The 27,295-nt window shown below is 43.0% G+C and overlaps 1 protein-coding gene across 2 annotated transcripts in view; it reads right to left on the bottom strand.

Annotated features, from left to right (window-relative positions):
• Positions 1 to 4,263: 4,263 nt before the first annotated feature.
• Positions 4,264 to 27,295, bottom strand: part of Acvr1b (activin A receptor type 1B) — a 45,182-nt gene continuing 22,150 nt past the window's right edge. Inside the window, exons 2-10 of one of the 2 annotated variants that reach the window (XR_010049286.1) lie at positions 23,056 to 23,295; positions 21,962 to 22,210; positions 18,448 to 18,678; positions 15,031 to 15,198; positions 13,734 to 13,890; positions 12,344 to 12,468; positions 8,729 to 8,859; positions 6,578 to 7,311; positions 4,264 to 6,547 (exon numbers count right to left, since the gene is read on the bottom strand). Coding sequence is in view for 1 of the 2 variants with exons in the window: in XM_063254797.1 (XP_063110867.1) it covers positions 7,186 to 7,311; positions 8,729 to 8,859; positions 12,344 to 12,468; positions 13,734 to 13,890; positions 15,031 to 15,198; positions 18,448 to 18,678; positions 21,962 to 22,210; positions 23,056 to 23,295 (1,427 nt within the window). In the remaining variant the exon portion in view is untranslated. Of the gene's footprint in view, positions 7,312 to 8,728; positions 8,860 to 12,343; positions 12,469 to 13,733; positions 13,891 to 15,030; positions 15,199 to 18,447; positions 18,679 to 21,961; positions 22,211 to 23,055; positions 23,296 to 27,295 lie in introns of both variants that reach the window. The other variant, XM_063254797.1, reaches the window with a different exon arrangement.

The raw sequence follows: 27,295 nt of genomic DNA, 5'->3' as shown, positions 1-27,295 counted from the left end.
AGATACAGTATTTTCATGCAGTGAAAAGCTACCCAGCTATAAAGTAGAATAATCTCAAGGCTCTTTTAGGTAAATGGATGCAACTGGAGACCATGTTCATGGGTGAAACAGTTTGAACTCATATGCATGAACCCTAGCATAAGAAACTGAAGGAGTTAATGGGATCCAAAAGCAAAATAGTTAATGTAAGAACAAAGGGGAGGAAATGTCTGGGAGATAAAGGTGACAACTACTGTTGATTTCTTATTGTCTTGTCTTGAACTCTTGTATGGTTTTCACCATTTTGTTAGGTTTGGCTTTGTTCTGTTTTTTTTTTTTTTTTTTTTATCGGTACCGGGGATTGAACTCAGGACCGCCTGCTTGCAAGGCAGGTGCTTATGCCGCTGAGCTAAATCCCCAGCCCCAGGCTTTGTTCTGTTTTGTATTGTTAGATTTTACTTTGTCTGATGGTATAGGCAGCTATTCATAATGGGATGTATTATGGTAATCATGGTTGGTTTCCTATTATATTGTTTTGAAGTCTTATGCTTTCATTCAATTGGTTTTGCTTTGATTTTATTATGTGTGATGGTATGAACAACTACTTTGAAGAAAATGAGACATTATGGTAGCCATTGCTGATTTTCTACCATCTTGAAGTCCTATCATGCTTTTGTTCTTTTGTTTTGATTGGTTCTATTCTGTTGTGTTTTGACTTTATTATGTGTGATGCTATGGACAAGTTTTTTTGAGGAAAATGAGGTATTATAGTAGCCATCGTTCATTTCCTGTTATCTGGTTTTGAAGTCCTGTACGTTATGGTTGCCACTGTTGATGTCCTGTTGTCTTGTGAAGTCCTGTGTTCCTTGCACTGTTCTGTTCTGATTTGCCTTGTTCTGTTTTGTTTTTGTTTTATTCTCCTTAAAATAAAAAAAAAAATTTAAAAAAAAGGGATGGAACCTCGTAGGGGTATAACAAACAAACCAACAAACCCAAAGCAAACCAAAAAGCTATAATATCTTTCAACTACATTATCCTTACATCAAGGATGACAAATAGGTTTTAATTTATAGGACATTAAGCATGCTGAGAAAAAATTTGGAGACCAACTCAGAAAGAAACATCATTAACAGATTCTCAGTTTTTTAAAAGTAAGGGAAGCTGACAGCATTTGCCATTTCTGGTCCCCAGCATGAAGTCTGGACTTAGCACTACAGCAGCACTGAGCACCTGTGGTTATTTTTGTTTGTTATACTTTTGGTGGTATTTTGTTTTGACAGGGTCTCACTACGTCTCAGGTTGGCCTTGAACTCACTCGGCAGTCCGGGAATTTGCAGTGATCCTGGAGCCTCAGCCTCCAGAGTACCGCGATTACAAGTGTATGTCACCATGCTAGATCACCTTGAATAGCAACTTTTTTTTAGTACTGAGGATTGAACTCAAGGACTTGTGTATGATAGGTAAGTTCTCTACCACTGAGCGATATCCACAACCACACCACTGAGTAAAATCCTAACCCTTTCTCTTGTCAGTCACTAGGCCAATGCCTATTCCAAAACAGTGTCCCTTTTCTGGACTCTATGTATCCACTACATTCTATTTGTTCCTACCGTAGGACTTATATCCCAGTCCTCCCAGTTACCTGCTCACTAGGAACGGAGTCTGTGAAAGGCAGGTTTACCTGCCCGTGACACCTGGCGTACTGGTCTGTAACGGGACTTGCCAAACTCTATCTTATTGGCTGTATACAAATCTGATCTCTCTACATTCAGAACTCCCTGAAGTGCAGGGACTGTGGACTGTATCTTTGTGCCCTGCCTATTGTTTTATGCAGTCTTGCAGTCTGCTCAGCAGAGGCTTAGAGCCCAGTCCACCCAACTGTTCCTGAAATCTTCACTCCTCCCTTAGCCCCAATCTTTGGCTCCCAAGGGACATTCTTCAAAGGCATCAGACTACTTACCACACTCCCTAAAACCCATCCGTTCTTATCGTGGGACATCTAACAATCTATGGGCTAGATAGTAGTGCTCAGTTTGGTCAAACACTAGCAGATAGCTAGCTGTGAAAATGTAGTTGTTGTTTTCGGACAGGGTCTTGCTATGGAGATCAGGCCAGTTTTTAACTTATAATGTAGTTCTGGCTGACCTCAAACTTGTGGCAATCCTCCTGCTTCAGCCTCCCAGGTGCTGGCATACAGGTGTGTGCTGCCATGATACGTTAAGTTTATGACCAACATTTAAATCAGTTAGGCTGGTCCGATGGCAGTGGGTTATTAGAACTTATTAACATTAGTGTCACTAAAGTTGGTATGCCACCCCCCCCACTGCTAAATTTGACTGGCTTTAAAACAAAATAAATCAATCAATTAACTTGGATTAATGCAGAGTGCCTTTGTGAAAAGATTTGGTATGCAGTTCTAGAGGGGTCAAATGAGCTACTGGCTCCATTATTTCAGGATTGTCATGAGGCAACATGTCATGGTGGGAAACAAGAAAAAAGAAGGGACAAGGTCCCATGACTCCCCAACAAGGCAGCCTCCAATGACTAAAGACTTTATGAGGCTCCTCTTCAGCTCTACCACATCCTAATAGCATCACAGGTAGGGATCATGTTTTTTATTTTTTTTTGGGGATTGCATTTTTAACATGTGGAACTTTGGGGACTCTTATCTAAACCCCGGCATCAGGAAAGTACAGGTGGGTGGTAGCTGATCAACTGAAGGCTCACAACCTTGTAATTGCCAGGCAGGTGTTTATGCTGCTAAGCTAAATCCCTGGCCCAAAAACATAAGTCTCTATACTTGAGTTCAAGATACCAACGGCCCAGGGGAAGAACTGAGGGAAAAGGTGGCGGATTCTCCTCAACCCAAAAGCTAAGCTGCAATCCTCGGATGACCTTCAGGTACCACGCACAATGCGGGTTCTTGTTCTAGTCTGTCAGTTACTACTTAGAAGGAATGCAAGGCATCCTTCTGTCTGGGCTCTGGTCAGTTTCACAGTTCCACAGCAGGCCGGGGTAAAGTACTAGAGCCATGGAAGCAGAGAAGTGCAGTGGCTAAAGGACTACAGTTCAGGGACAATGTCCTGGACCCGTCTTTTCCAATTACAAGTTACATGATCTTAGCCAATTTATTTGACTTCCCTAACCCCCTCTTTCCCTAATCTGTGATAATAATGCCCAACTTGTATGGCTGAGGAAGAAAGCAGTTACTACATGTAAAGCAGGTTTTGGAGCACTGCTTAGTAGTTTTTAACTATCATTCATCTATCTATCTCCATCTTGCTGCTTCTCACACTAGTAAGATATTATGTGTGATTCGTTTCACTTGAATAGGGCCTCAAGTCGCACCCATTTACCTTTAAAAGGTTTATCCTTCTTCATGGCTGAGTAGTATTCTATTGTAACCCCCCCCCCACATCTTTTCCATCCATTCCTCAGTCAGTGGGCATTTAGAATGTTTCCAAGGTCTAGCTATTAGTGCACAGTAAGTTTATAGTATTTTCTAATATTAACTGATTTCAGCGGGGTTTTTTTTTTTTGCATGTTTTTCGTTTTTATCAGTACCAGGGATCTAACTCATGACTGCCTACTTGCAAGACAGGCGCTTATTCCACTGAGCTAAATCCCCAGCCCCAATATTAACTGATGATACTTGCTTTCAAATGTTTTAAGGGACCTTACCTGGAAGAAGGAATAACTGCTTTGAGAACCCTGCAAACAGCACATAGAGACTGTCCACAGAGCAACAGTCTATGGATGGAAGTTAGAGCACTTGGTAGGAACACTGAGGGGGACAAGTGCCTTAGAATTTACTATATTGGATCTCCTCTGTCTAGTTGTATAGGACATTCATACATATTCACACTTTGAAAATATCAGTGAAACTGTCAAAGACTCATCTCAATTACCTAAGTAGCCCACAATTCACAGTTATATTTCAACCCAGAAGAGCAAAACTGGGGAGGGCGTTAGGTTGCCTTTGAGACTTGGTGGCATATAACCAACCAGGATGAAGACCCTCTTTTGTTAAAGGCAAAGGCAAAGACAAAGCCTAAAGTTGCGAGCACCTTCTGCTCACTTACACACCAGGTCTACAAAACAGAGCAAGTCTTAGGAAGACTTCAGATGTCCAGATCAGTACCTCTTCTGTGATCAGCAGCAATGGCTGTTAGGCTCAGGCAGGAGGGCGGTAGAGATGCCACCTCCAGGCTGCCTGCCCCACTCCTACTTGCTCATAAAAGTGGGTGGTCATTCTCCAGATGGAAGACAGACGGCACCAAAAAGTCTTTGAATAAAACTTTTAATAATGTACAGCAGAAATCGGACAGGCTCATTCTTATATTAAAACAAAAGATTTCCTATATTACAATTTATTTACATTTGCATACTGAAGAGGTAAAGTGTCTAAGTGGCTATTTTACAGTCCTTTCTAATAAAATGTACAAAAACAAACAGAAGTACCGAGAATGCCGTTCAGGGGCCTGATGGTGATGTAAGAACAGGCTTGGACTTGGTCTGTGAATCCAGAATCCGAAGGTGCGGGCAGCCCTGTAGATCAGGGTTAGCCTGCCTCAGGAAACCACAAACAGTGTCAGCTTCTCTCCAGCTCTTGCTTGGTGTTAAGAGTGGCAGGGGTGGGCATGGGAGTTTCCCCAAACACTACTCAGTCTTCCCCAGAGGAACAGGAGCTGGACTATGTGGATGGTAAGGACAGAAGGGTGTATGGTAAAGTCAAAAGGCCCCTGGGGAGCGGGCTAGTGGCTTGGAGTGCTGGGTGGACACGCTGGCAGATCCCACAGGCTAGTTGTGACTCAGGGTAGAGGGGTCTAATTTCCATCATCACTTGTAACTACTGAGGTTCTGCTGCAAGGTAGTAAGTGGGAGGTCAGCAGGGGGGTAAAGAAGGACCCCTAAAGACACAACTGGTAATCCAGGGAAATGAATCAGTGGCCAGTAAATTGGCCTAAAGGATTAGACGAAGATCCCCCTTAATGCAAGGAAAGACGTAATACATCAGGAAAATAAATAGGCCAGAAGCATGAGGAGATCAAGGGCATGAAGGGCCCTCCTCAGGCTTTGGCACAGAACTGCAGGCTCAACCGCTGCATACATAACATGCCTCCCCCAGGGCAGGAAGTGGGTCAGAATGAACGCAGTGCTTTGGGTTTTCACCTTGGGTTCTAAGTCCCCAGGCCTCACCATCCACAAGTAGTCTCTTTGTGAAGGGAGATATGAGAAGCCTTTTTCCTCAGTGGTTTTACTGAAGAGCAGTAATTCCAGGCTCTAAGGACAACCACAGAAACCTCTGGTCTTAAAGCAGGTACCCATGTACTCAACATAGCTCCTTATTCACTGCTCCCAGAGTAGGACCCAAACCAATTTAGTTTGAAGGATTCCCAGGCCCAGCCAATGTCAGACACCCAGTAGCACATGACATGGATTTGCTGAGCAAAGGCCTGGAGAGTACAATCAACTGGGCACTGCATGAAAGGTTAGGGTGCTCCCTTAACAGAAGTTTGGGACAGGAGGCAAGAGAGGCCAAGCCTCCAGGGTAAAAAGGAAATCTCACTGCTAAGTAGGAACAGGCTCAGATACAACAATTTCCAGTGTGATTGAGCTATGTGCATTTGATTGAAGTATTTCGTTTTTTGTATTTTTTTAAAGGGATTTCTTAAAAAACAAATAGATTGAGAGGTAATCCCATAGAGATGGTTTTCCTTTTATAAAAACTTAACATTAAAAAAAGTTAAAATCCAGACCCTCCCAATTAAAACAAAACAAAAAAAACCCACTCCAGTTAAAAGTTATGGCTTCAAAGTTATTATATACCTAAGATATGCTGACCAAATCACCACCCACAACCGTGCTTCTAGACGTCATTAAATACTATACTTAGGTTAAATAACATGTTCGGCTCAGGCTGTTCCCTTAGTAGGGCCCCTGAAGTGGATGCAAATCTCTCATCTTCCCTCCACCCTGATCAGACAATCCAGTAAAAGGCCCATGCAGATGCCCCCCTCCCACCCTAGATTCCCTTCCCATTTCTTGTCCCCTCTTCCCTTCCCCGCCCCAAACCCACCACCACCAAAAATATATACCGCAGTCTGCAGAATCTGGGAGGGGATCAGCAGATGTGACATTCCAATCTTGAGTCCCAAGGTCTGGCTTCAGATTCTCTGACCCTTCCTTGATGCTGCTGAGGATGATACCCTTGGGCTGGCTCATTTCCCACGGTCAGTGTTGACACTACAACACTCAACATCTCTGCCAACATTCTTTTTCTACCCATCCCTCTCCCCCTAATTGTCACATTTTGACCCAAAAGTCTCTTCTGCTATGGACAACTGGGTCAGCTTTGGTTCCACAGTTTGAAATGGAGGAGGACAGCTGTGCTGACACAGGTGGGCAGAGCAGCCTGCTAAGGTATACCACCATGGCAGGGTTTGGGGGGACCTCCAAGGAAACTAGATGCTGCTCACTATGACAGAGGCACCAGCAAGTAGAGACGGCATGACAATCACACTCTCGGCCTGCACATGCACAGAAAGCTCAAGCAGTAAGTGCGCACCTACACACACACACACACACACACACACACACACACACACACACACACGTAAGGGCATGGCACAGACCAGGCACAACAGGGGACACACCTCGGCACATGCACACAGAGCTGGACAGACAGGCGGCAAATTCTGTTGCCGCTGGCAGACCCTCCAGGTGTCCTTGGGGGGGAGCGGAGCGTGCGGCTCAGAGCTGCCTATGAGGGCTGTACTTCTGATTCCTCTGGGCCACCTTGGTGTACTGGGGCTGGTCCCTGGGAGAAAACCCTCAGTGCTGCTTAGCACTGACAACAACTTGGCTTCTCCTGGCCCCTCCCAAGCACCCGTTCAGCACTCCTGGCACTGTGCCAGATGCACCGGGTTTTGCAGACTTCCACTGCAACCAGTTTGAGTTGTGGCATTGAGTTCTCCACACAATTCACTTTCAGAGTCTCCATGCCAGCAGGAGGTAAATAGAAAAGGTATCTGTCTCAAACCCAACATGGGAGTGAGTCTCCCGGGCTCTGTCCCTCTTTCCAGCCAGGGCTCTGGCCATAGAGGGCTGGGCAGAAACGAGAGGTAGGCCTCCATCGTACACTCAATACGGCAGCTTCATGAAGTTCATGCTGCCCAGGATTGTGTGCAGGGCAGAGGGAGCAGGTTAGATCTTCACATCTTCCTGCACACTGAGCTGCGAGAGGGTCTTCTTGATGCGCAGTGCAGTCAGGCGGGCTGCGCCGTTGGCATACCAGCACTCCCGCATCATCTTCCCCATCACCCGTAATGCCTGCAGAGAGACCTAGGCTGTCAACCTGACCTGACCAGGGTCAGGTCCCTGTGGCCTCCCAACAGCCCTCACAGAGTCCGAATACCGCTCTCCCCTGAAATATGCTGCCAATCTTCTTCCCCACATGATGGGCTATGCAGAGGAAAGATGCTGCTGCAGGTCAAGACCAGCTCTTCCAGTCTTACTTTCAAGTTAACCTAACCTAAGCTGCTCAAGAACATTCTGGACAATGCTGCTTTATTATACAATGAGAAAGCACTGCAATGCTAAAATGTGAGCTGAGCCTGTAATCCTAGCACTCAGGAGGCTGAGGCAGGAGGATCACTGTGAGTTCAAGTTCAGCCTGGGCTATATAGTGAACTCAAGGCCAGCCTGAATTACATAGTGAGATCTAGTCTCAAGGAAGAAAAAAAAAAAAAAAGCGAGCCAAGTGATTTTGTTTTTAATGCAGAAATGCCCTCTAGTGGCTTTATTCTTTAAAGGCTGAGCTGGCCTTCCCTGTCTCATGAGTACACAGGGGATTCAGTGAACTGCACTCACCAGAGTTAATGCTGTGCCTCATGAGTGCCAGGTGAGTACTCTACCACTAATCTATAGCCTCAGTCCAAGAGATCTTAAATGTTCTCACAATATATGCATAAAGATAACTAGTTGTGCTAACTAACTTGATTGCATTAACTAACTTGATCATGGCGATTGTTTCACAAAATATATGGATATCAAATTGGCACATGAACAACTTATTTTGTCATACTTCAATTAGAGCTGGGTATGTAAATGAATAGAAAAACAGGGCTATGATTGAAAAGGGAGCCGTGAGCACTCAGTATGCCAGACTCAGACATCAGAGCTCCATGTTTGGAACCTATGTCATAAGCCTGCACTCATTTCAACTGTTTCCAATAAATGTCCCTTCCATTTCACCTGCCATTTATCCTAGATTCAAATTTTCTCTCCTTTCACACATCAGCCTCATCTCTTGTGCATCTTTAGAAAGCCTGCTTCCTGTGATGTGTCCCGCCCCTTGCTCAATCCAGTCTAAAAGCTTCTCCTATGATGTCTCTCCCTAACTCTCCTACACAGTGCAGCTCACCCAGTGGCCAGGTGAACAGATCTTTTTGTTTCTGTTTCTTATTGACCACCTCCCTTATCTGTGCCCTGGACAGGAAGTCTTTTATTTACTAGGCTGTTACCTCCAAAGGGCCATGTTAAATGACTGTAGCCACAAAAGACCCTGTTCTATGAGATCAGCTATGAGATTTTTCATTTGTGGTATCATGTTGATGATCAAAGTTTTAGATTAGAGGCACTCAAGGAGTGCACCTGGGAGTTGGTCCCACTTTTGAAAACCCTTTTCTAAGGTGGAGAAGAAGTCAAACAGATGGGAAGAGTCACAGGAGACAAGGAAGCACCCTACCTCATAACTCTGCCACCAGTTGGGGATGTTGGGACGTAGCTTCTGGTCACAGACAACCTTTCGCATTTCCTCAATGGAAGGGTCAGAGGGCACTAAATCGTAATATGGCAGCTGATATTCTTCATGGACTCCTAGGAGAAGAGAAAATACATATTCGAGTCATTGACAGAGGAAGGAGAGACCAATCCAAAAGCAATGACAAGAGCCACACTGTGATCTGTAAATGCTACTTCCCACTAAGACTTCTTGAAGCAGGTCACCGATTCTCATGGGACAAAAAATACACAAGGGTAGAGTTGGGTGTGGCAGTACACACCTAGTGCCTAGGAGGCTGAGACAGGAAGACTGAGCTCAGGAGTTTAAGACCAGTCTCAACAACACAGTGGGACTCTGTCTCAAAAGCAAGCAAGGACAGAAAAATGGACTGATGGAAGGAAGGAAGGAGAAAAAAAGGATTTAAAAAAAAAAAGAGAAAGAAATAGCAACTGAGTTGGGTTTGGAGGTGCATGCCTATAGTCCCAGCACTCGGGAGGCTGAGGCCTGAGGATTGCCAAAAATTCCAAGCCAGTTTGGGCTACATAGTGAGTTTAAGGCCAGTTTGGATTATATAGTGAGACACTGTCTTACAAAAAAAAAAAAAAAAAAAAAAAAAAGAGCAACCAACTCAGGACCCCTTCTGTCTCTTTCCCAGACACAGCTTTCTTTCTCTCAGTAAATATATTCTGCCCTTAATGTCCGTTGTCCCTAAAATTCATTCTTCGATTTTAGAGAACATGAACTCATACTAGCCATCTAGTAGGTTGGGAGTTTTATTCCCTTATATCATTTGGAGTTCTTCCACTATGATCATTGGACAGAGACTTAAAGCTGTATGCCTACCCAAGATGAAAATGCCTGGTGTCTATGAGGGCCTTTAGATAGAACCTCTGCAAAGTAACCTGGACTGCCAATTAACAAGTACAACCCCCTTCAGCCTGAAGAAGACAGATTGGTCATTGCTTGTTACTCCCTCATGGCAGTTCAGGTTACTTCTTCAGAGAGGGGAATATTACAGGCAGCTGGTTAGCTGGAAATATTGTAGGTAGTCATGACAGAGCTGGGCCCTTGAAGGAGCTAGTGCAGAAGACCAGATACCTTGCAACATCAGTGTAACAGAGACCTCTGCTGTGGGTCAGATCTCAGGACAATAAGCAGAACAAACGCAATCACACCCTAATTATAAACATCAGGAATTGATATTCTTAGGTATGGATCACCTTGAGGAAGCCAGGAGTCATCATCCCAACCCCTAAGGAAGAGTAACTGCTCTTTTTTTTTTTTGTCTTTTTCCTTTTTATTGGTACCAGGGATCGAACTCACGACTGCCTGCTTGCAAGACAGGCGCTTATGCCGCTGAGCTAAATCCCCAGCCCCGAGTAACTGCTCTTTAAGCATGACGACTTGCCATGTGACTTGCCTCCCCATTTGTCCCTGATTTGGTCAATTTTACCAGAACAATTAAATCTTATTGGTTGACCATATTTCTGTCCCACCTCACGCCCATCTGCCCTTTGAGGTCTCTTTTTTTCCCCATCTTGGATCCATCTCACCTTGTGGTTTTGTTCTATGAAAGTCCCTAGAAAAGACAAATTCTTTGGCAACCCACTTGGGACCCCTTTTGTCTCTCTCCCAGACGAAAACTTTCTTTCTCTCAATAAATATATTCTGTTTAAAAAAAAAAAGACATACAGAAGAGTAGCTAGGATAAGGACATCTTATCCATGGTCCCCCACCCAAAATGGAAACTCTCAACATTTTTAGGATTTCTTCAAAAGGTACTAAGGTGAAAGTTCTCAAACTAGACAAAAATGAAAACATTTAAGTAACAAGACTAATGAATGAATATAGGAGATTACTAAAGAGAGAGTCTTAAGGGTAGTTACCTAGGGGTAGTAAAGAGCTTAAGCCCTGGCCTCAGCCTGCTGAAGTCTGAATTCTAGTTTACTAGATGTATGACCTTGGAGAAATAACCTAAACTCTCTTTGAACTTGTATTCTTCATCTATAAAATGAAGACAATCATAGTACCTACCTTCATAAGTTTGTAATGAAGTTTAAATGTGCTTGCAGTCTGTAGTAAAGATTAAGTGTTTATACATGGCAAGCGGTGAATGCTCATAAATATAGATACAGAGGTACCTCAGTTTAAGAACAAGACTATGTTCTTAGCTCAGCAGCATAAGCGCCTGACTTGTAAGCAGGCAGTCGTGAGTTTGATCCCTGGTACCGATAAAAAGGAAAAAGACAAAAAAAAAAAAAAAAAAAAAAAAAAAAGAACAAGACTATGGCCACCTTTATGCAACGAATTAAGTACATGGATCAAGGTACCACTGTATTATTACACACTTAGCTTTAATTTCTGGATGTCATGAGAAAGATGAAGTGAACTTAAGAGTTTAAGACCAGTGTGACCACTTTTCTCAAGCTGTTTTAGCTATATATACTGGTCAAAATGTAAGATGTATACTTCCATGAATATTTGGCATTTCCTGTATTATCTGAAACTTGTCAAATATATCACAAATGGAAACAGGTGGCAACAGACAAAAGGGTTCTTCTGGAAGACCCACCTGTTCGTTGTGCCCCTTCCCAACCTCCACAGGGCACAGAACCCAGGGCCTTGCACATTTGAAGTAAGTGCCCTACTACTGAACTATATCCCCAGTCCTAGCAGTTGTTTTTAATTTGACCACTGCCCCAGAATTTCTTTCATTAGAGAGAAATGGCTCTAGAAATTATTGAACTCTAGCTTGTAGCAAAATACTTGGAGATCATTACATACTGATATAAGCTGACGATAAAAAGCATTTTCTGTTAAATTTGATGCTGCCATTTTACTAGATTCTGACATGAATAAGCAACTGCAAATGGCAAAGTTTGTTTCTTTTTGAGCCAGGGTTTTGCTGTGTAGACTAGGCTGGCCTTAAATTCATGGTATTCCCCCTGTCTCAGCCTCCTGAGTGCTAGGTTTATAGATGTATGTTACCATGCCTGGCCACTCCAAAAGAGCTTTTAAAAAATCATGGGAAAATCTCTATTTGAAAAAGTATTCTAAGTGTTTCTGCTAATTTAGAAACTACAACTATTAACTGCAGTGATCAAACACCAGGGTTCTCCAGAAACATGGCTTGAGAGCCAATGCATCAGGATATACTAGCGTTGATTTAAGGAGATAGCTATATTAACTCAGATTATTCAAACCCAGGGTATTGCCAATCTTTTTTTTTTTTTTTTAGTACTAGGGAACTCATGACCTGGAGCCTGCCAGGCAGTCCTTATGCTGCTGAGCTAAATTCCCTGCCACTGGTACTGCCAATCTTCATGGGTTATTAATAAAGACAATGTGTTAGCCAAATGAGCCTCCTGAATTCAACCAGCTGGTTCAAGAGTCAATACATCCCTAGCATGGCTACCTCCAGGATTCTAAACCCTTGATGAAAACCCTGAAATGGCGCTGGCTCTTGCCTAGGGCACCAGATAGGTTATAAAATGAACAGGGGTCTGTAAAAGTACCAGCAGTCTTAGGTGAACCATCACGTTGGAATTGGACACCGGAGAAGATAAAAAATAAAGGTACCTCCAGAATTGCACCTTCGAGCAATCTCCCAATATACCAGCCCGAGGGCATAAATATCAGCACATTTAAAGGAGTCGAAGTGTTTCATATTAATAGTTTCGTCAAGTACTTCAGGAGCCATGTATCTGCAGCAACAAAGAAAAAACAGTTACACATCACTATGATGATTGCTCTCTTTCAATCAAAGCATTGATTCTGGGGCCCTTTAAATATGGGAGCATTACCCCTGTACGGTCCCTAGGGAGAAGTGAGCATGACTCTGCATGAATGGATCTGAATCTAAGTAATTTAGCAATGTTAGGTTACTTTGTGTATATACTTATTTTTTAAACCATCAAGAGTCTCTCTTGATCTCTTTTTTTTTCTTTTTCCTTTTTATCGGTACTGGGGATCGAACTCACGACTGCTTGCTTGCAAGGCAGGCGCTTATGCCGCTGAGCTAAACCTCCAGCCCTGATCTTTTTTTTTTTTTTTGAGACAGGGTGTCAACTACACAGTTCAGGCTGGTTTTGAGCTTACCTTGTAGCCTAGACTGATCTCAAACTTACAATGATCCTCCTGCCTCAGCCTCCTCAGTGCTGGATTACAGGTCTGTGCCACCATGCCCAGCCTGTCTTGATCTCTTGGCAGAGGTACTTATACTGTCAGCCACATAGGCAGTAACAGTACATAGTATCTGGTTACTACTGGAGTCTTTCACTTTACTCAATGTAGCCAGTGGTGAACTGAGCTTAAATTTCCTTCTCAGCTTCTTCTGTTATTTTATCTGATTGCAGTAGGTGAAAATTCTACAAGTGACCGAAGTCACCCTTAGTGATTCTGAATAGTAATTACGAATAATTATTATTACTCAAGCCACCCTCTTCAAAACAGAACAGATTCCCTGCCTCCCTGGTTTCTGCAAAAGCCAAACCTTTGGGGTTTTTTGTTTTTTGTCTTTTTGAGACAGTGTTGCCATGCAGTTCAGGCTGGCCTTGAGCATACTTTGTAGCCCAGGCTGATTTCAAATTTGCAATGAAACTCCTGCCTCAGCTTCCCAAGTGCCGGGATTATAGGCTGCACCACCACGTTCAGCTAAACCACACTTTTGGACGGTAGTATTTCCCTCTTTTTAGCTAAGTCTCATGACTACCTCTCCAAATCCTGCTCCAGATTCTTCTCTAATGGCCTGCCCCAAATCCACCACCACCTGTGTACATTCAGTGAAGCACTGTTTTTGGTGCTTGTACCAGTAAGCTGTAACCTATAGCTCTCCAGTGTGGAAGGAGAGTCCGGGAGAACAAAAACTGTATCTCTTTTTCCATACTTTCTCGTGTATATATTCAGAAGGCACATATGCAATACTCAGTACCTCCTGGTGAGTAAGAGCAGACGTTCAGGAGATTCCTACCGTTTGGTTCCCACCCTCTGATTTGGAGCAATGTCAATGGTGTCAGTGACTGCATCATGGCGAACCGCCAGGCCCAGGTCTGCGATGGCACACATGCCGTTTTTCTTCACCAGAATATTCTTTGATTTTAAATCTCGATGAGCAATTCCAGGCTTCCCTGGCAGAGGAAAAATCAGGGATCTTTAAAGAAAGATGTTATAAATGTTAAAACCATAGGCTCAAACCAGACTGTGTGAGTTTGAGTCCTGGCTTTGTCTCCTACTAACCCAGTGATCTCATGTGTATCTCAGTCTTCTTACCCACAAAATAAGAATGACAGTACCTATTTCATGGAAGTGTTGTGTGTAAATACTTCACGTAGGTCAGTAAAGACTTTTTTAAAAACCATGAATATTAGCTAACATTACTAATGTTACTACTGGCACCTGTCCATGCTGAAAAGCTCAGAAATAAGCTGCCAGGAAATTCAAAGAAAGCTCTTGCACTGGCTGGTTCTAGAAACGTGGACTGCTAGTATCAGCACACAGGGTAGGACAGAGTCTGACTGTCTTGGGCAGTTCCTATTGTGCCCAGCAAGAGCTGCTGCCCTTTTCAATAGGCATCAGGGATCACACTTGTCACTGTGGCAAGATCCAGTGTCTCAAAAAGAGCCAACGTTGTAGTCATTAAGCAGCAAGACTCCAGGACTCAGTCCCCTAGAAAAACTTTCCGAGACTAGCATACCCAGTGTCTCACCATGAAATCAGCTGTCTTCAACAACAAATGTGTGAAATAACTAAAGATGGCTTATCTTTTTGGTCACTTTTTTTTTTTGTGTGTGGTACTAAGGATCAAACCCAGGGCCTTGTGGGTGCAAGGCAAGAACTCTTTATCACTGAGCTACATCCCTGGCCCTTTGGTTCCATATATATATATATATTTTTTTTTTTGTCTTTTTCATTTTTATCGGTACCGGGGATCGAACTCACGACCGCCTGCTTGCAAGGCAGGTGCTTATGCCGCTGAGCTAAACCTCCAGCCCCTTGGTTCCATATTTTAAAATGTCTGCCGTGGGTACCTGAGAAGATTACTTCTTAACAAATAATGTCATACCATTGACCTTACAGAGGTCCCCTAAGAGAGTTCTAAAGACAGTTTTGGGGAGATAGCCCTGTATATCTTGGTTCTCAAACAGCTTAAACTTCCTTTCCTTGGATTAAACTGCAGTTCCTGAGGTTCAGTCCTAACTTTCTCAGTGACAAGCACGTATAGCCATTTAGTCTACTTAACTTCCCTTCTCCTTGGCAGGTCCACTCACCTTGGGTGCCTACGATCTCCATATGCAGATGTGCCAACCCACTGGCAGCAGACAGGGCCAGCTTAATCATGCCCTCGATGGTTACTGTGTAACGGTTAAGATAATCAAACAGGGAGCCATGCTCATGATAGTCAGAGACAAGCCACAGCTGTGTCCAGGTGCCATTATCTACAGAGAACACAGATGAGTCCGAAAAAGGCATTCATTATTAGCAACAAGGAATAATGTCTACAACATTACATCCACCCACTCCCTTGAGTTTACATTTCTCACCTCTCCATTCTTGATGCCCTTTGACCCCTCTCATCTATAGGGCCTGAAGTTCTAGACTCCAGTGGGAACATAGTACTTCTTTCCTAGGCCTGCTTCCTTGTTTCTTTAAGGTGGGCAGTAGGATTCTGAAAAGCACTCCATCCTTCTTACTTTTTGAAGGCATGGTTTCACTATGTGTGTGTTTGTTTAATTATTTGGTATCAGGGATCGAACTCACGACCTCGAGTTTGCCAAGCAGGCACTACGACACTGAGCTATATCTCCGGTTCCTCACTATGTTTTAGGCTGACCTTGAACTTACCACCATGTAACCTAGGCTGGCCTCAAACTTGCAGCAATCCTCCTGTCTCAGATTCGTGAGGGAGGGAGGTACAGGCATGTACCACTATGCCTACCTAGCAGTCCACTCTTCTGCCATATTTGAAATGTGAGGTGTTCAGGAATGCGAAAGTATATACTTAGAGAAAGTTAGGAGGCATCAGTTTTGATGCAATGCTGCTTCTGTTCCTAACAAGACTTGCTCAGTTAATATCACAGAAGCTATATCCACCACAGCTGAGAAAAGCCTTGAAAGTCTTCCTGAGCTCTGGTGATCCTTTGAACACAGCCCAATCACAGCAGTTGTTTCATTTGTAATGTTTCTTTTCAGTCAGTTGTTTTTATCAGGCTAAAAGCTCTATGACAGCAGGTAAGATCGCCTCTATGCATTATTGCATTCCAGGCCAAAATATGCTTTTTAATGCATGAAGAGTCTATTTCCAAGTATTACCAAAGAGGCATCTTATGCAGGGCAATGCAAGGTGGGGAGCATACACTTTATTTTCTCTCTTTTATACGTGAGACAGTAAGGAATAGGGAAGAGAGGGAAGCAGGGAAGAAGAAAATGAAAACATCAAAGCCAATAATCTAATTAAAACAACTATGCTGCTATCACTAGGTAGACTGGAAATTGGATTCAGAGTTCCTAAATTCCAGGTTGGTGCTGGCTCCAGGGCATCATACTAACTATATCAGGGTAAAAAGACAAGAATGAAGGAGCCCAATTTTTCTCCTTTTCTGGCCCTTATGTGGGTTTCCACAGCCAGATCCCGAATCACACAAGCTGCCAGTATCACTAAGGGAGTGGCTGCAAGAAATCCATAAGCTTTGGCTTCTCTTAGTGCAAACAAAGGAGCCCTCCCAACTTGCCACTTTCCATACTCCAAGCAGCCACCAAACCTTGAGGACTCTCTTAATATATTAAAAGAGAATGCCTGTTTGTTTTGGTACTGGGGATTGAACTCACGACCTCATGCTTACCAGGCAGGTACCTGTGCCACTGAGCTAAAGTGCCCTTCCTGTTTGTTTTGATACTTTCAAATGTACAATTTAAGTTTTATCAAAAGGTGATGTTGATTTTAAAGAGGAGTAGCTTGTAGGGCATAGTGGTGCACACCTGAAATCCCAGCACTTGGGAGGCTGAGGCAGGAATACTGCTGTGAGTTCAAGGCTAGCCTGTGCTACACAAAAAACAAAGCAGAGAGAGAGAGAGAGAGAGAGAGAGAGAGAGAGAGAGAGAGAGAGAGAGAGAGAACACGGGCAAGCGCTTACTTGGAATAAAATATTCTCCCCTCCCTTCCTCTTTGTACAAAAGTCCAAGACTTCAGTTGGGGCATCTGAGGCCATCGTCAACCCCCACAGCAATGTGAGGAATGAGCAGTTGCTATTGTTTTCGGAACAAAAAAATAGCATCTTCTGCAGACTCTGCAGACACTAACTCCTAAGTAATTGAACCATGGAGCAAGTTGTGTCATAACTGCCAGACTCTTAACTCAATCCCATCAGGGTCCTCTGAAATCAAAATTACCTGTCTGTCCCCCTTCTCCTGGGGACTCTGTGACGGCAGGAACTGTGTCTTGTTTTCATATGAGAGGACCCTAGCAACCACAAAGGTTCGGGCACACAGTGGCCAATGGATGCTACTAAGTTAATGAACTTCCAATTATTATCACTATATTCAGGAATAAAATACAATCCTTTCAGAAAGGTTCATCACTCCTGGCCTCTGTCTACCTCTCTGTCTTTTCTTTTTCTTTTTTTTTTTGGTCTTTTTCCTTTTTATCAGTACCGGGGACCGAACTCACGACTGCCTGCTTGCAAGGCAGGCGCTTTTGCCGCTGAGCTAAATCTCCAGGCCCCTCTATCTGTCTTTTGAAGGACACAGTCACTCTAAGTTACTTGCAGATTATATACCTCACCTTTGCGTATCCCTACAAGGTCCTTCCCACTGGTTTTTCTTCCCAACTAATTCATGCTACTTTGGTTTCAATGAAGCCCAGGTGTAATTCACTTCTAGTTATGAGAAGAGTCTGCTGTTGCCTCCTATAATCGGATCATGGTTTACTAGTCAGTGAGGCCTTCAAAACAGGCACGTGCCATACAGAGACTCAAAACTATGGCAAGAAAGGAAGGGAAATGAGAAAAAAAAAAAAAAATAAGAGACCTCAGGTGTAGATACACTGGACCAAAAACTGAGTCTAATGACTGTAAGTGACATTCTGGGGATAGGCAAGTCTTCATTCTCCCCTGTCTGCTCCACTTACAAGTGTATATAATGCTGTCCTTTTTGTGCAGAGGAGCCACAATTTCTCATTCTAGCAATTTTTAAAATATCTCAGGCTTGGAAGCCTGAAACCCCAGCACTTGGGAGGCTGGGGCAAAAGGATCACTGTGAGCCTGGGCTACATAGTGAGTTCAGGCCAACCAAACTACATAATGAGACCCTGTCTCAAAAAACCAAACCAAACCAAACCAAACCACCACCACCAAAAAAACCAAATGCATAAAACCCTGAACTTTATTATAGCCCCTTTGGAGACCACACTGGCAGTAGATTTGGTTATGTGTCAGGGAAGAGAACTGGGCAGGTAAGGGGAAGATGTACTTCTTGTTTACCTGCATCACAAACTGGCTTTCCATGTAAGCTTTTCATGGAATAAAAAGTTTCATATCTTAAGAGGAGTTTGAAAACTATGACTTTATGGGGATTCTTTTCATGGGTAAAAACCATGAAGGCAAACAGAGCTGTGCACCCCAGAGCAGTTTGATTTTTCCAATCATCCCTCCATCTGAGAGCTGTAGGCGTATCCCAACCCAGCCCTTTACCTTTATTGTCAGCAGCAATAAACCCAAGGATGTTTTCATGGCGGAGCATAACTGTCTGATATATCTCTGCTTCCCGGAACCAAGATCGTTCTTCACGAGAAGAGAAAATTTTCACAGCTACATCGCCACCCCTCCAGCGGCCGCGCCACACTTCTCCAAAACGGCCTTTGCCAATAATCTCCTGTAATACAATGGTTCGGGCCACTGTACGCTGGACAAAAAGGGGTAACCCTGTGGACCAAAGAACAGAAAGAAACAGACAATGCAAAACAAAAATGTTTTGAGGGGGGGTACGTAGAATTGAATTCAGGACCTTGCGCTTGCCAGGAAGGCACTTGTGCCACTGAGCTATTTCTTGAGCCCCATGACGGTGCAAATTTGCTAAACTTTGGAACTCCTATACTCACTGCTACAATGGAAAGGCTCCCAACAAAGTGTCTCCATTGTATGCTAGTCTGTTAACATGGAGAGCTGCAGCTGCCCCAGCACACATCTAGGTAATCTACCAGCAGGCTGAGCCAGGGGGCAACTGGGAATGAGTGAAGATGTAAAGGGAAATGCCTTAGCATTCAGCAAGCAATCTCTCCTCTGGTTAGTGTGGATGACAGAGCTGAACAGATTTACGAACTTTGCAGCTGGTCACCTGTGTGCCAACCCACCCACATCTGCTTTATTTTCATAAAAACAGGAAGGGGATAGAAAAGATCAAAGTCAGGGCTTCTGTGCTGAGAACTGTCTTCTGGCCACTTTATCAGCCACTAGGGGGCAGTGCTCTGAGGCCCACAAACACAGATGGTGGTCAGGGCTACAGGCTAATGGGGTCTCTCCAAGGCGATCCAAGGTCTCTTTGCTCACGGGTGGAACTCCAGATGTACAGGGGGTACTACTCATACTAATTCTAAGATCTGTTTTACTGTCATTATGCTACTCATGGTTGCTTCATTTGAGTCATCTGATACCTCCCTATCTAGCCAATCACCCTTATCATTGTGATGGACTCTTAAAACTCTTATTCCCTCTCCTGATCAAAACTTGCTACTCCCTAGGTTTGATGGATACAAACTATTTACTATCTTGCTATGGATGAGGCTCTACAACAAAAGCTTTTTTTTTTTGTCTTTTTCATTTTTATCGGTACCAGGGATCGAACTCAAGACTGCCTGCTTGCAAGGCAGGAATTATGCCGCTGAGCTAAATCGCTAAATCCCCAGCCCCTACACTAAAAGCTTTACATAAATTATTCTATTTTCTCACAACCACCAGTAACAACCACCAGGGATTGCTAATACCATTTTGCAGATGAGAAAACTTGTAACCCTCAAAAAGGAATACGTAACATATGAACAGTAAGTAGTAGAGCAGGGATTAAAATCTAGGACTACCTGACTCCACAGTTCATGCTTTTAACTACAGCATTATAGAACTACCAATGTTTTTTCAGTTTACACTTCTTTTTCTTAATTCCCTGTGCCCTTTCTACAGTGGCCTGTTTTTTAAAGACTTTCACCTAGTCTGGCCCTTCTGTCTCAATTTCACCATGCTCTTGCCCTACATATCCACACACAGTCCTGCCTCATCCCACTGTTCCTAACAGGAAGTTGGTAAATGAATTAATTTATCCTCCATCCCACTGCTAGAATTAGGAGAAGAATGAATATTTATTTCCCCCTGTGAAAATTTTCAGTAGATACCTCTTAACTTTAAGAAGTACAGCTCCTAAGGCCCTTTACACCTGTCAGTCTGACTGTTCCCAAACTCTAGCACAGGCAAGCCATACTAGTCTTCTTAACATACAAGTCCTTAGACACACTGGAAATGTTCATATCTTTTTGTCTGTACATTCAAGGTGTTTTCCTTGGCCTAATGACCTGCTCTCACCATTCCTAAAAATGTCAACTCACTCTCTTTTTGGTACTGTGGATCAAACTCATGACCTCACACTCAGCTGGTAAGTGCTTGAGCCACTGAGCTAAATTCCTAGCCCCCAACTCATTCTTTAAGACTCCTTCAAAAAAAAAAAAAAAAAAAATTCTCCTTCAAATGTGTCCTCCTCTGTAAGAGTTCCTAACAATCTCTCTGTCTCTTTAATCTTTTTAATCACAAACTGGATGTAGCCAGAGATTTGGCTTAGTGGCATAAACGCCCATGAGTTCGATACCTGGTTCCAAAAGAAAAAAGAACAGAACAGAACTGGAAGTCACTGTAGGTAGTACAGACTCACTACTTTTAAAAATCTAACATCTTGGAAACTCTGCATACTCTGAACTGAGAGTGCACTAAACGACCCTGAGAGAAACAGTCATTAACCATTTCACTCTGGATGACTAAATAACCACCATTCCTCCCTGACCTAAGCTAATTCTGGACATGAGAAGACCCTGAAACTTTAAGCTACCCTCTTCTAGCAGCAAATCAAGCCATAGAGCCAGCCAGGTGGTTCTAACCATTGGCCTATCTCTTTCAGCCTAGAGCAAGCTACATATTTTGTTTCTAAAAATAAGCAGCTTTAAAATATTCCATCATTTTGGTGCTCTCAAATGCTAAGCTTAATAAAGGCAAAACCACTGAAATTTAGGAGATGTCATAGCTCAAAGCATTCTTTGTGTTTAAGAAGGAATGTCTGGCCATGACTGATGGCATAATTTCCCTACGTAACAACAGTCTGTTCCATAGCTAGAAAACATACATAAAAACACATGAGATTCTCACAAAAAAGATCCTGTGTTCTAGTTAGAATGCCACATAGAATACATTCATTTGTGGATGAATTTTTCTTTTGTAAGAATGGAATCCCACAAGACTAAAATAATTGTTTCTGTTCGTTGAAAATCTCTTTTGTAGTTATGCTCACATCTGATAGCTAGCTGAGCTTGTCTCTCAGACCTGAACAACCTCAATTCTCTGTCCAAAATTTGGTCTCCTGCCAGGGTGCAGTGTAGGGTTCAGTGCGCTCATCCAAGAAAGATTCAAGTAAAATTGGCACTACAGGAAATGGAATCTATCCTATGCTGGAATCTCAGGCTACCTTTATGGTAATCCCCACCAAAAAAACCCTTGGGCAATGGTACAAGTCAATGATTCACTAAATCCCAACTCTAAGCTTTACTCTATGTCCTTAAAACTCTCTCTGTGGTTGCTCAGAGATCAATGATTAGCTGTCACCACCTCACAGGAATCTGGCACACTCCTGTTTCTCAAAAGGGGCCCTTAAATTGAGCACTCCACTGGTCAGGTGGAACCAGGTGAATTTTATTAGATGTAGGGTTCTAAGGCTTGAAGAGAAGTAGTTTCTGCACTAGGGAGTTTTACAGTTGATGTTTGGAAATCCTGGGAATCAGACTGTCTGTGAACTCATCATCATATCTTATTACATGTCAGACTCTAAAAGGAGGGAAATTGTGAAATCCAGTGACTCAATGTTAGTTGAAACAAATGCAGTACCCCCAACTCCACCCTCTCCTGCTGGGAAATAGTCATGAGAGCCAACAGACACAAGGCCTGGAAGACTCAGTACCTGAGCCAGACCCTGATGTGGAGAGATCATAGACAAGATCCTGCAGCGTCTTGTCTTTAGAGAGACACATCTCACATGAGGGATCTTCCATGTCCAGTCTCTGGCGGTTGTGATAGACACGCTGATGATAGTTAATAACAAGGAAAACAATGATGATGATGAGAAATAGGAGGAAGACTGGGCCGGCAATAATGCCAACCAGCTCCACAGGACCCCACATGGAAGGATGCTCAGGCTCCTTGGGGTGACCTGGATTAAATAAGAGAGAAAAGGGAAAGAACACAGAGTAAAAACAAGGGAATGCTGTGACCTCATTTATCCCCAACACTGTCACCAAGTGAAAAAGAACCCTTCCGCCTCAATGTTTCAAGTTCCTTTGATATCTCTGACCTTACTGGGCTAGCCTATCTGCCTAGATGCTGTTAAATGCCAGCTTCTTTGGGTGAGGTGCCCCGCAACAGTTCAGCTGAGCCAAATCCACTTTGGAACTTAATGGCATATTAAAATCCCATCTCACCCTTCAGACAGATGCCAGCTTCTATTGTCCTCTAGTGTCTCTTCCATGGCAATCCCCTTTCCAAATGATAGACCTGCAAAGGGGTGGGGGTCTAGCAATTCTCAGTAATCACTTCCTTTTCTTTGTAATGCTATAGATGGAACCCAGGGTTATACACATATACTAGACAAATGCTCTATCACTGAGGCACACCCCAGCCAAACCACCCTTTTCTAATTCTAGCCCCTCTTCACATCTAATTTGCACTTTAAGGAAGTCTCCTTCAGGCAGTGCTGGTACCATGGCCTTTGGGATCAGTCCTACATCCTCCCTGACAATCCACGCTTAGTTATGCAGCTGATAGCCACTTAGCAACTACCCCAACCACAGCTAGTATCTCTGGGACAAACCTGAAAATCTGCTTCCCTTATCTTTCTAAAACTCTGACGGGAGGAATTCCCCTTTGTCTCCTCCAGGAGCATACAAAGGCATCTTTGCCTATCATATAGTCAAAGGACTGGTGAAGAACAGAGAAGGACAAAAGGATGGGGAGCCCTACCTCCAAGATGAGCCAAGAGTCCAACAAGAGTCCACTCACCACTGGGCACCCTCAGGTCAATCTTGTTGCAGAAGTCAGTATAGCAGCAGTGGGTGTTACGCAGATCCTCTGAGCTCAAGCAGTAGAAAGGCTTCCCAGCAGGGACCAGCTCCACTTTGGGGATGCAGGTGCGTACATGGTGCTCCATCCCATCAAGGTTGAAGATGGAAACCATGCAGGCCCCATCTGTTTCACATGTGTAGTTGGCCTGTGAGCAGCTGGTGCATGCACACAGCAGAGCTGCAGGACATTTGGGAGGAGATATTAACAAAAATGGTGAAATCTTTTCTAGACTTAGGACATAATCCCTTAGCATATCCATGTTTCAAAATAAGGAGCTTTCACAAGAGATGGGGCCAGAAAGACATTAACTGAGGAATAACCTTTTTAACCTGCTTCACTTCACAAACAAGGCTTTGTAGACCTCATTGTTCTTTTCAGTATCAATTCCAAGTCTATGAGAGATCCAGGAACTACCTTTTCCTCTCAACTGAGAAGCCTGCTGAGAGGATGGCATCTTTACTTTGGAGAACCTAAGCAATCTAAGCAAAAGCACTTAGGGTTTCTTGGAGCCAGAGTGCACCCGTCTCCTTTCTCAGGCACCATGCACACCCACAACTTCCTGAATGTAGTATGCAGGCTCTTACACATTCTCTTGTTGCAGTGCTTTCTTGGTGCCTAATTTTTATAAATCCTTCAAACATCACTTCTTTGAAAAGCTTTCCCTGATCATTTCACTATCATCTCCTCCCTTTTGTCCATGTCAAATGCCCCACTCACAATGGCCAAAAAAGTATGTCTTCCAGCTGGGTATGCTAATGCATGCCTGTAATTCCAGCACTCATAGACTGAAGCAGGAGGAGCAAAGTGAGTTCAAGGCCAGTCTGAACTATGTACTGAGTCCCGTCACAAACAAATAAACAAACAAACATCCTCTAAAAACAATATTAATGCCTAGCTAATAGTTTTATAAGGACTAAATGAGATAGTACATAAAAAGTACCCAGTAAATCTAACCTATGGTAAAAGAGCCTTCAATAGCGCTTAAATACACACACTTACCTACATACACACACTTATCTTTACCCCCAAGTAGGCAATGTATACAATCATCTCTGGGGCTAATGAGTTTTTCTGGGTATGTATCATTCATTAAGTGTTTGCCACCAAAAGGAAATTACTGTAAATGAATTTGGCGTCTCTGAAAGCCTGTTCAGCAGCTCTAAAATCTGAAATACTTTATTTATCTGGCTAGCAAGAATAGTACAGACAGCAGCAGTTGGTCCTCGCTGACACAGTCTCCCATGAGCCTAACCTAATCCTGACATCTTGGGATAGGCAGGAATGTGGCTTTGCCACTAGGACACTGAGGTTTGTACTTGTAAAGCTGAATGAGGCATTCACCCATCAGGGAGCTTAGGGGTAAGCCGGCCAAGTTCCAGGTGACACACTCAAGAGAGCACTATGCAGATAACAAGTATGAGGACACACACACACAAAGGTTCCAGGGCAGAAATTCTTGTGATCAGTTCCACAAAAAGCTATCCTGTCTTAAGCCCCAGTTTAGACCATAAAGAGTCTATCTTCGTCTCTTCCTCCAGTAGTCTGGAAGTCATCTCTTGGCTTTTCAAAACTAAAGACAGATTTTAAATATCTCAGTGTCCAACCCCTTGTACCCCTTTCTGTAAGTGAGATAATCCCTTGCCTTTTCCACTCAATGAAACAAAGAAGGCGATCCTGACAGGCAGACAGAAAGTGTATGTCTTTGCTGCTTGGTTTGCTGTATTTTGTCTACGTTTAATCAGATCCCTATCTTCTGGGAGAAATTCCAAAACATGTCCCTACCTGCTAAAGAGTTTGGATGGTGTTATTTCTTAAAGGTGTAAGTTTAAACTAGGTACTCATGAAAGTAGGAGCCAAATCATAAAAGGAAATTTTTTTTTTTTTGGTCTTTTTATCGGTACCGGGGATCGAACTCACAACTGCCTGCTTGCAAGGCAGGCGCTTATACTGCTGAGCTAAATCCCCAGCCCCCATAAAAGGAATTTTAATAGCAAATTTCTCCTTATAGTTGTAAGAAATAATAAACCTTCTAATTTTTCCTTTCCAATACTTTACCTGCTTCTCTTTTATTCTCATGCTAACTTAAACTTACGTCACTCTCAGAAAACCTGGTCTGATCCTCTTTTACTCCTACTGGAATCCTGCTAATCCAAGAAAACTCACTCCTATTACCCTTTGTGTTCCTCAGACATGAAGGGGTTCCTGATGGGGAGCAGATCTCAGTACATGTATGTGGTTATGTCCAGCAAAGACAACAGCAGTGGGTCTATTTTGAGAATCAAGAAAGGGAAAATTAACAACTTCAACAGAAGACTATTTCTGAGCATGGTGAGACACATAGGCCAAACCCACAGCCTTTTAAAAAAAGAGCTTGCTTCAGAGTCCATCAATTACTGGAGCAGAGCAGTCAAGAGGTTCTCATTTCAGATATTCTTTTGGTGGTTCATGGCCTCTTTCACAGTGATTCATTCTGGAGAATGAACACACCCACACGTGGCTCATTATTTTTGGGAAGTACTCAAACAATCTTGGTGTAAGACAGGAAAGAGCAAAAAATGGTGAAATTTATGCTAGAGAAGATGAAGACCGAAACTGAGAGCTGGATCATGTGGGTTTGTGATAAGAAACTGGCAAAGTCTCTAAGTTTATCTGGAACCCAACTGTCTAACCAGAAAACATCATTTAATTTATAGAGATTGTAGGGAGATTAACTGAATGCTACAGATACCCTGAGAAAGGGGCTGGGGATTTAGTTCAGCGGCATAAGCACCTGCCTTGCAAGCAGGCAGTTGTGAGTTTGATCCCTGGTACCGATAAAAATGAAAAAGACCAAAAAAAAAAAAAGATACCCTAGGACACACATTTTGTACATCTAAATCTTTACAGAGCCAGTGAGAAGTCCGATATACAAAGCATTCTAAGATCACTGCCCACATCCCTGAAAAGGTCTAAATTTACATCACTAGGAATCAGAGGATACATCATGGCAGGAATAGGTCAGAAAGACCTAAGATTCAAATGCCAGAGCTGATATTAATCACATGACCTTGAGCAAGTTATTAACCTTATTGTACCACTTTCCTCTGTGGTACAATCTACTAAGTGGGGCTGCTTGTATCTAGTTCATAAGACTACGTAAAATCTACATAAAAGAATACACTTAAAAAGTATTTACCAAATAGCAGGTGTTCAGTAAGTAAGAATCCCTCTTCTTAACACAAAATCTAGTATACATACACATAGATGTAAAATGTCATCTATCTATCTGAGACAGTCTTGCTACTTAGCCCAGGTTGGCCTTGAACTCAGAGATCTTCTGGCTTCAGCTTCATCACAGAGATCTTCTGGCTTCAGCTTCCCAAGTGCTGGGGTTATAGCCATGTGCCACCATGCCTAGCTATCTTTAGCCACTAATTAGGAAGTGGAAAGTTACAGCAAGGCCTCAGCACAACGCTTCTGTTAGGAGGTTCAGCTCTGCCAGTAACTAGTTGTGTAGCTTTGGGCAAGTCATTTACCCTCTCTGAACCTCATTTTCTTCATGATTAACCAGAAAGAAGTGAATGAACTACATGACTTCTCATGTCCTTTTTAGTTGTAAGTTTGAATCTAGTTTTGTTTTTCAATTTACACTGTTTGGATTACTGAGTGAATACTGGACACTATGCTTTTACATCTTTTCCCAAATTTCTTTCACAGCAGAAATTTTGGCTAGCTTTCTGTTAATGTTCATTTTTCACTGAAACAAATGATAAGAAAACTGTAAACATAACTGCATTTACTATAAACTTAATACATTAAGTTTCAAGCCTGAATCTCATTCTCTTTGAAAAGCTAAATGTAGACTTTAAAAAGCTCTTTATAAAGCTGTGTGGTGACTCACGAGGTTAACAAGTCTACACATGCGTACATCAACAACACACACCTAAAATGCTCCTCTTCCATAACCAAAGCATTAGGTACTAGAAATGACACAATTTAGAGAACCGAATCACTGAGAAGCTACCAAGTCACTCTATAAATAAATAAATTAGAAAGCAATCAGAACTAGAGGCCTAGCAGTACAGGCTTTTCTTACTGGTTAAATTTGTCAGTCAGACCTGAAACTACAAAACCATCTTAGCAGAACTTGAATGTGATGCCGAAGTATGATTAGGAGGTGGTTTGTGGTAGTATGCAA

Source organism: Cavia porcellus, unplaced genomic scaffold (genome assembly GCF_034190915.1).
Source record: "Cavia porcellus strain 051 isolate PalLab524CR breed Dunkin Hartley unplaced genomic scaffold, mCavPor4.1 scaffold_8, whole genome shotgun sequence".
In the NCBI taxonomy this organism is placed as follows: Eukaryota; Metazoa; Chordata; class Mammalia; order Rodentia; family Caviidae; genus Cavia; species Cavia porcellus.
This window is presented reverse-complemented; position numbering and strand designations above follow the sequence as displayed.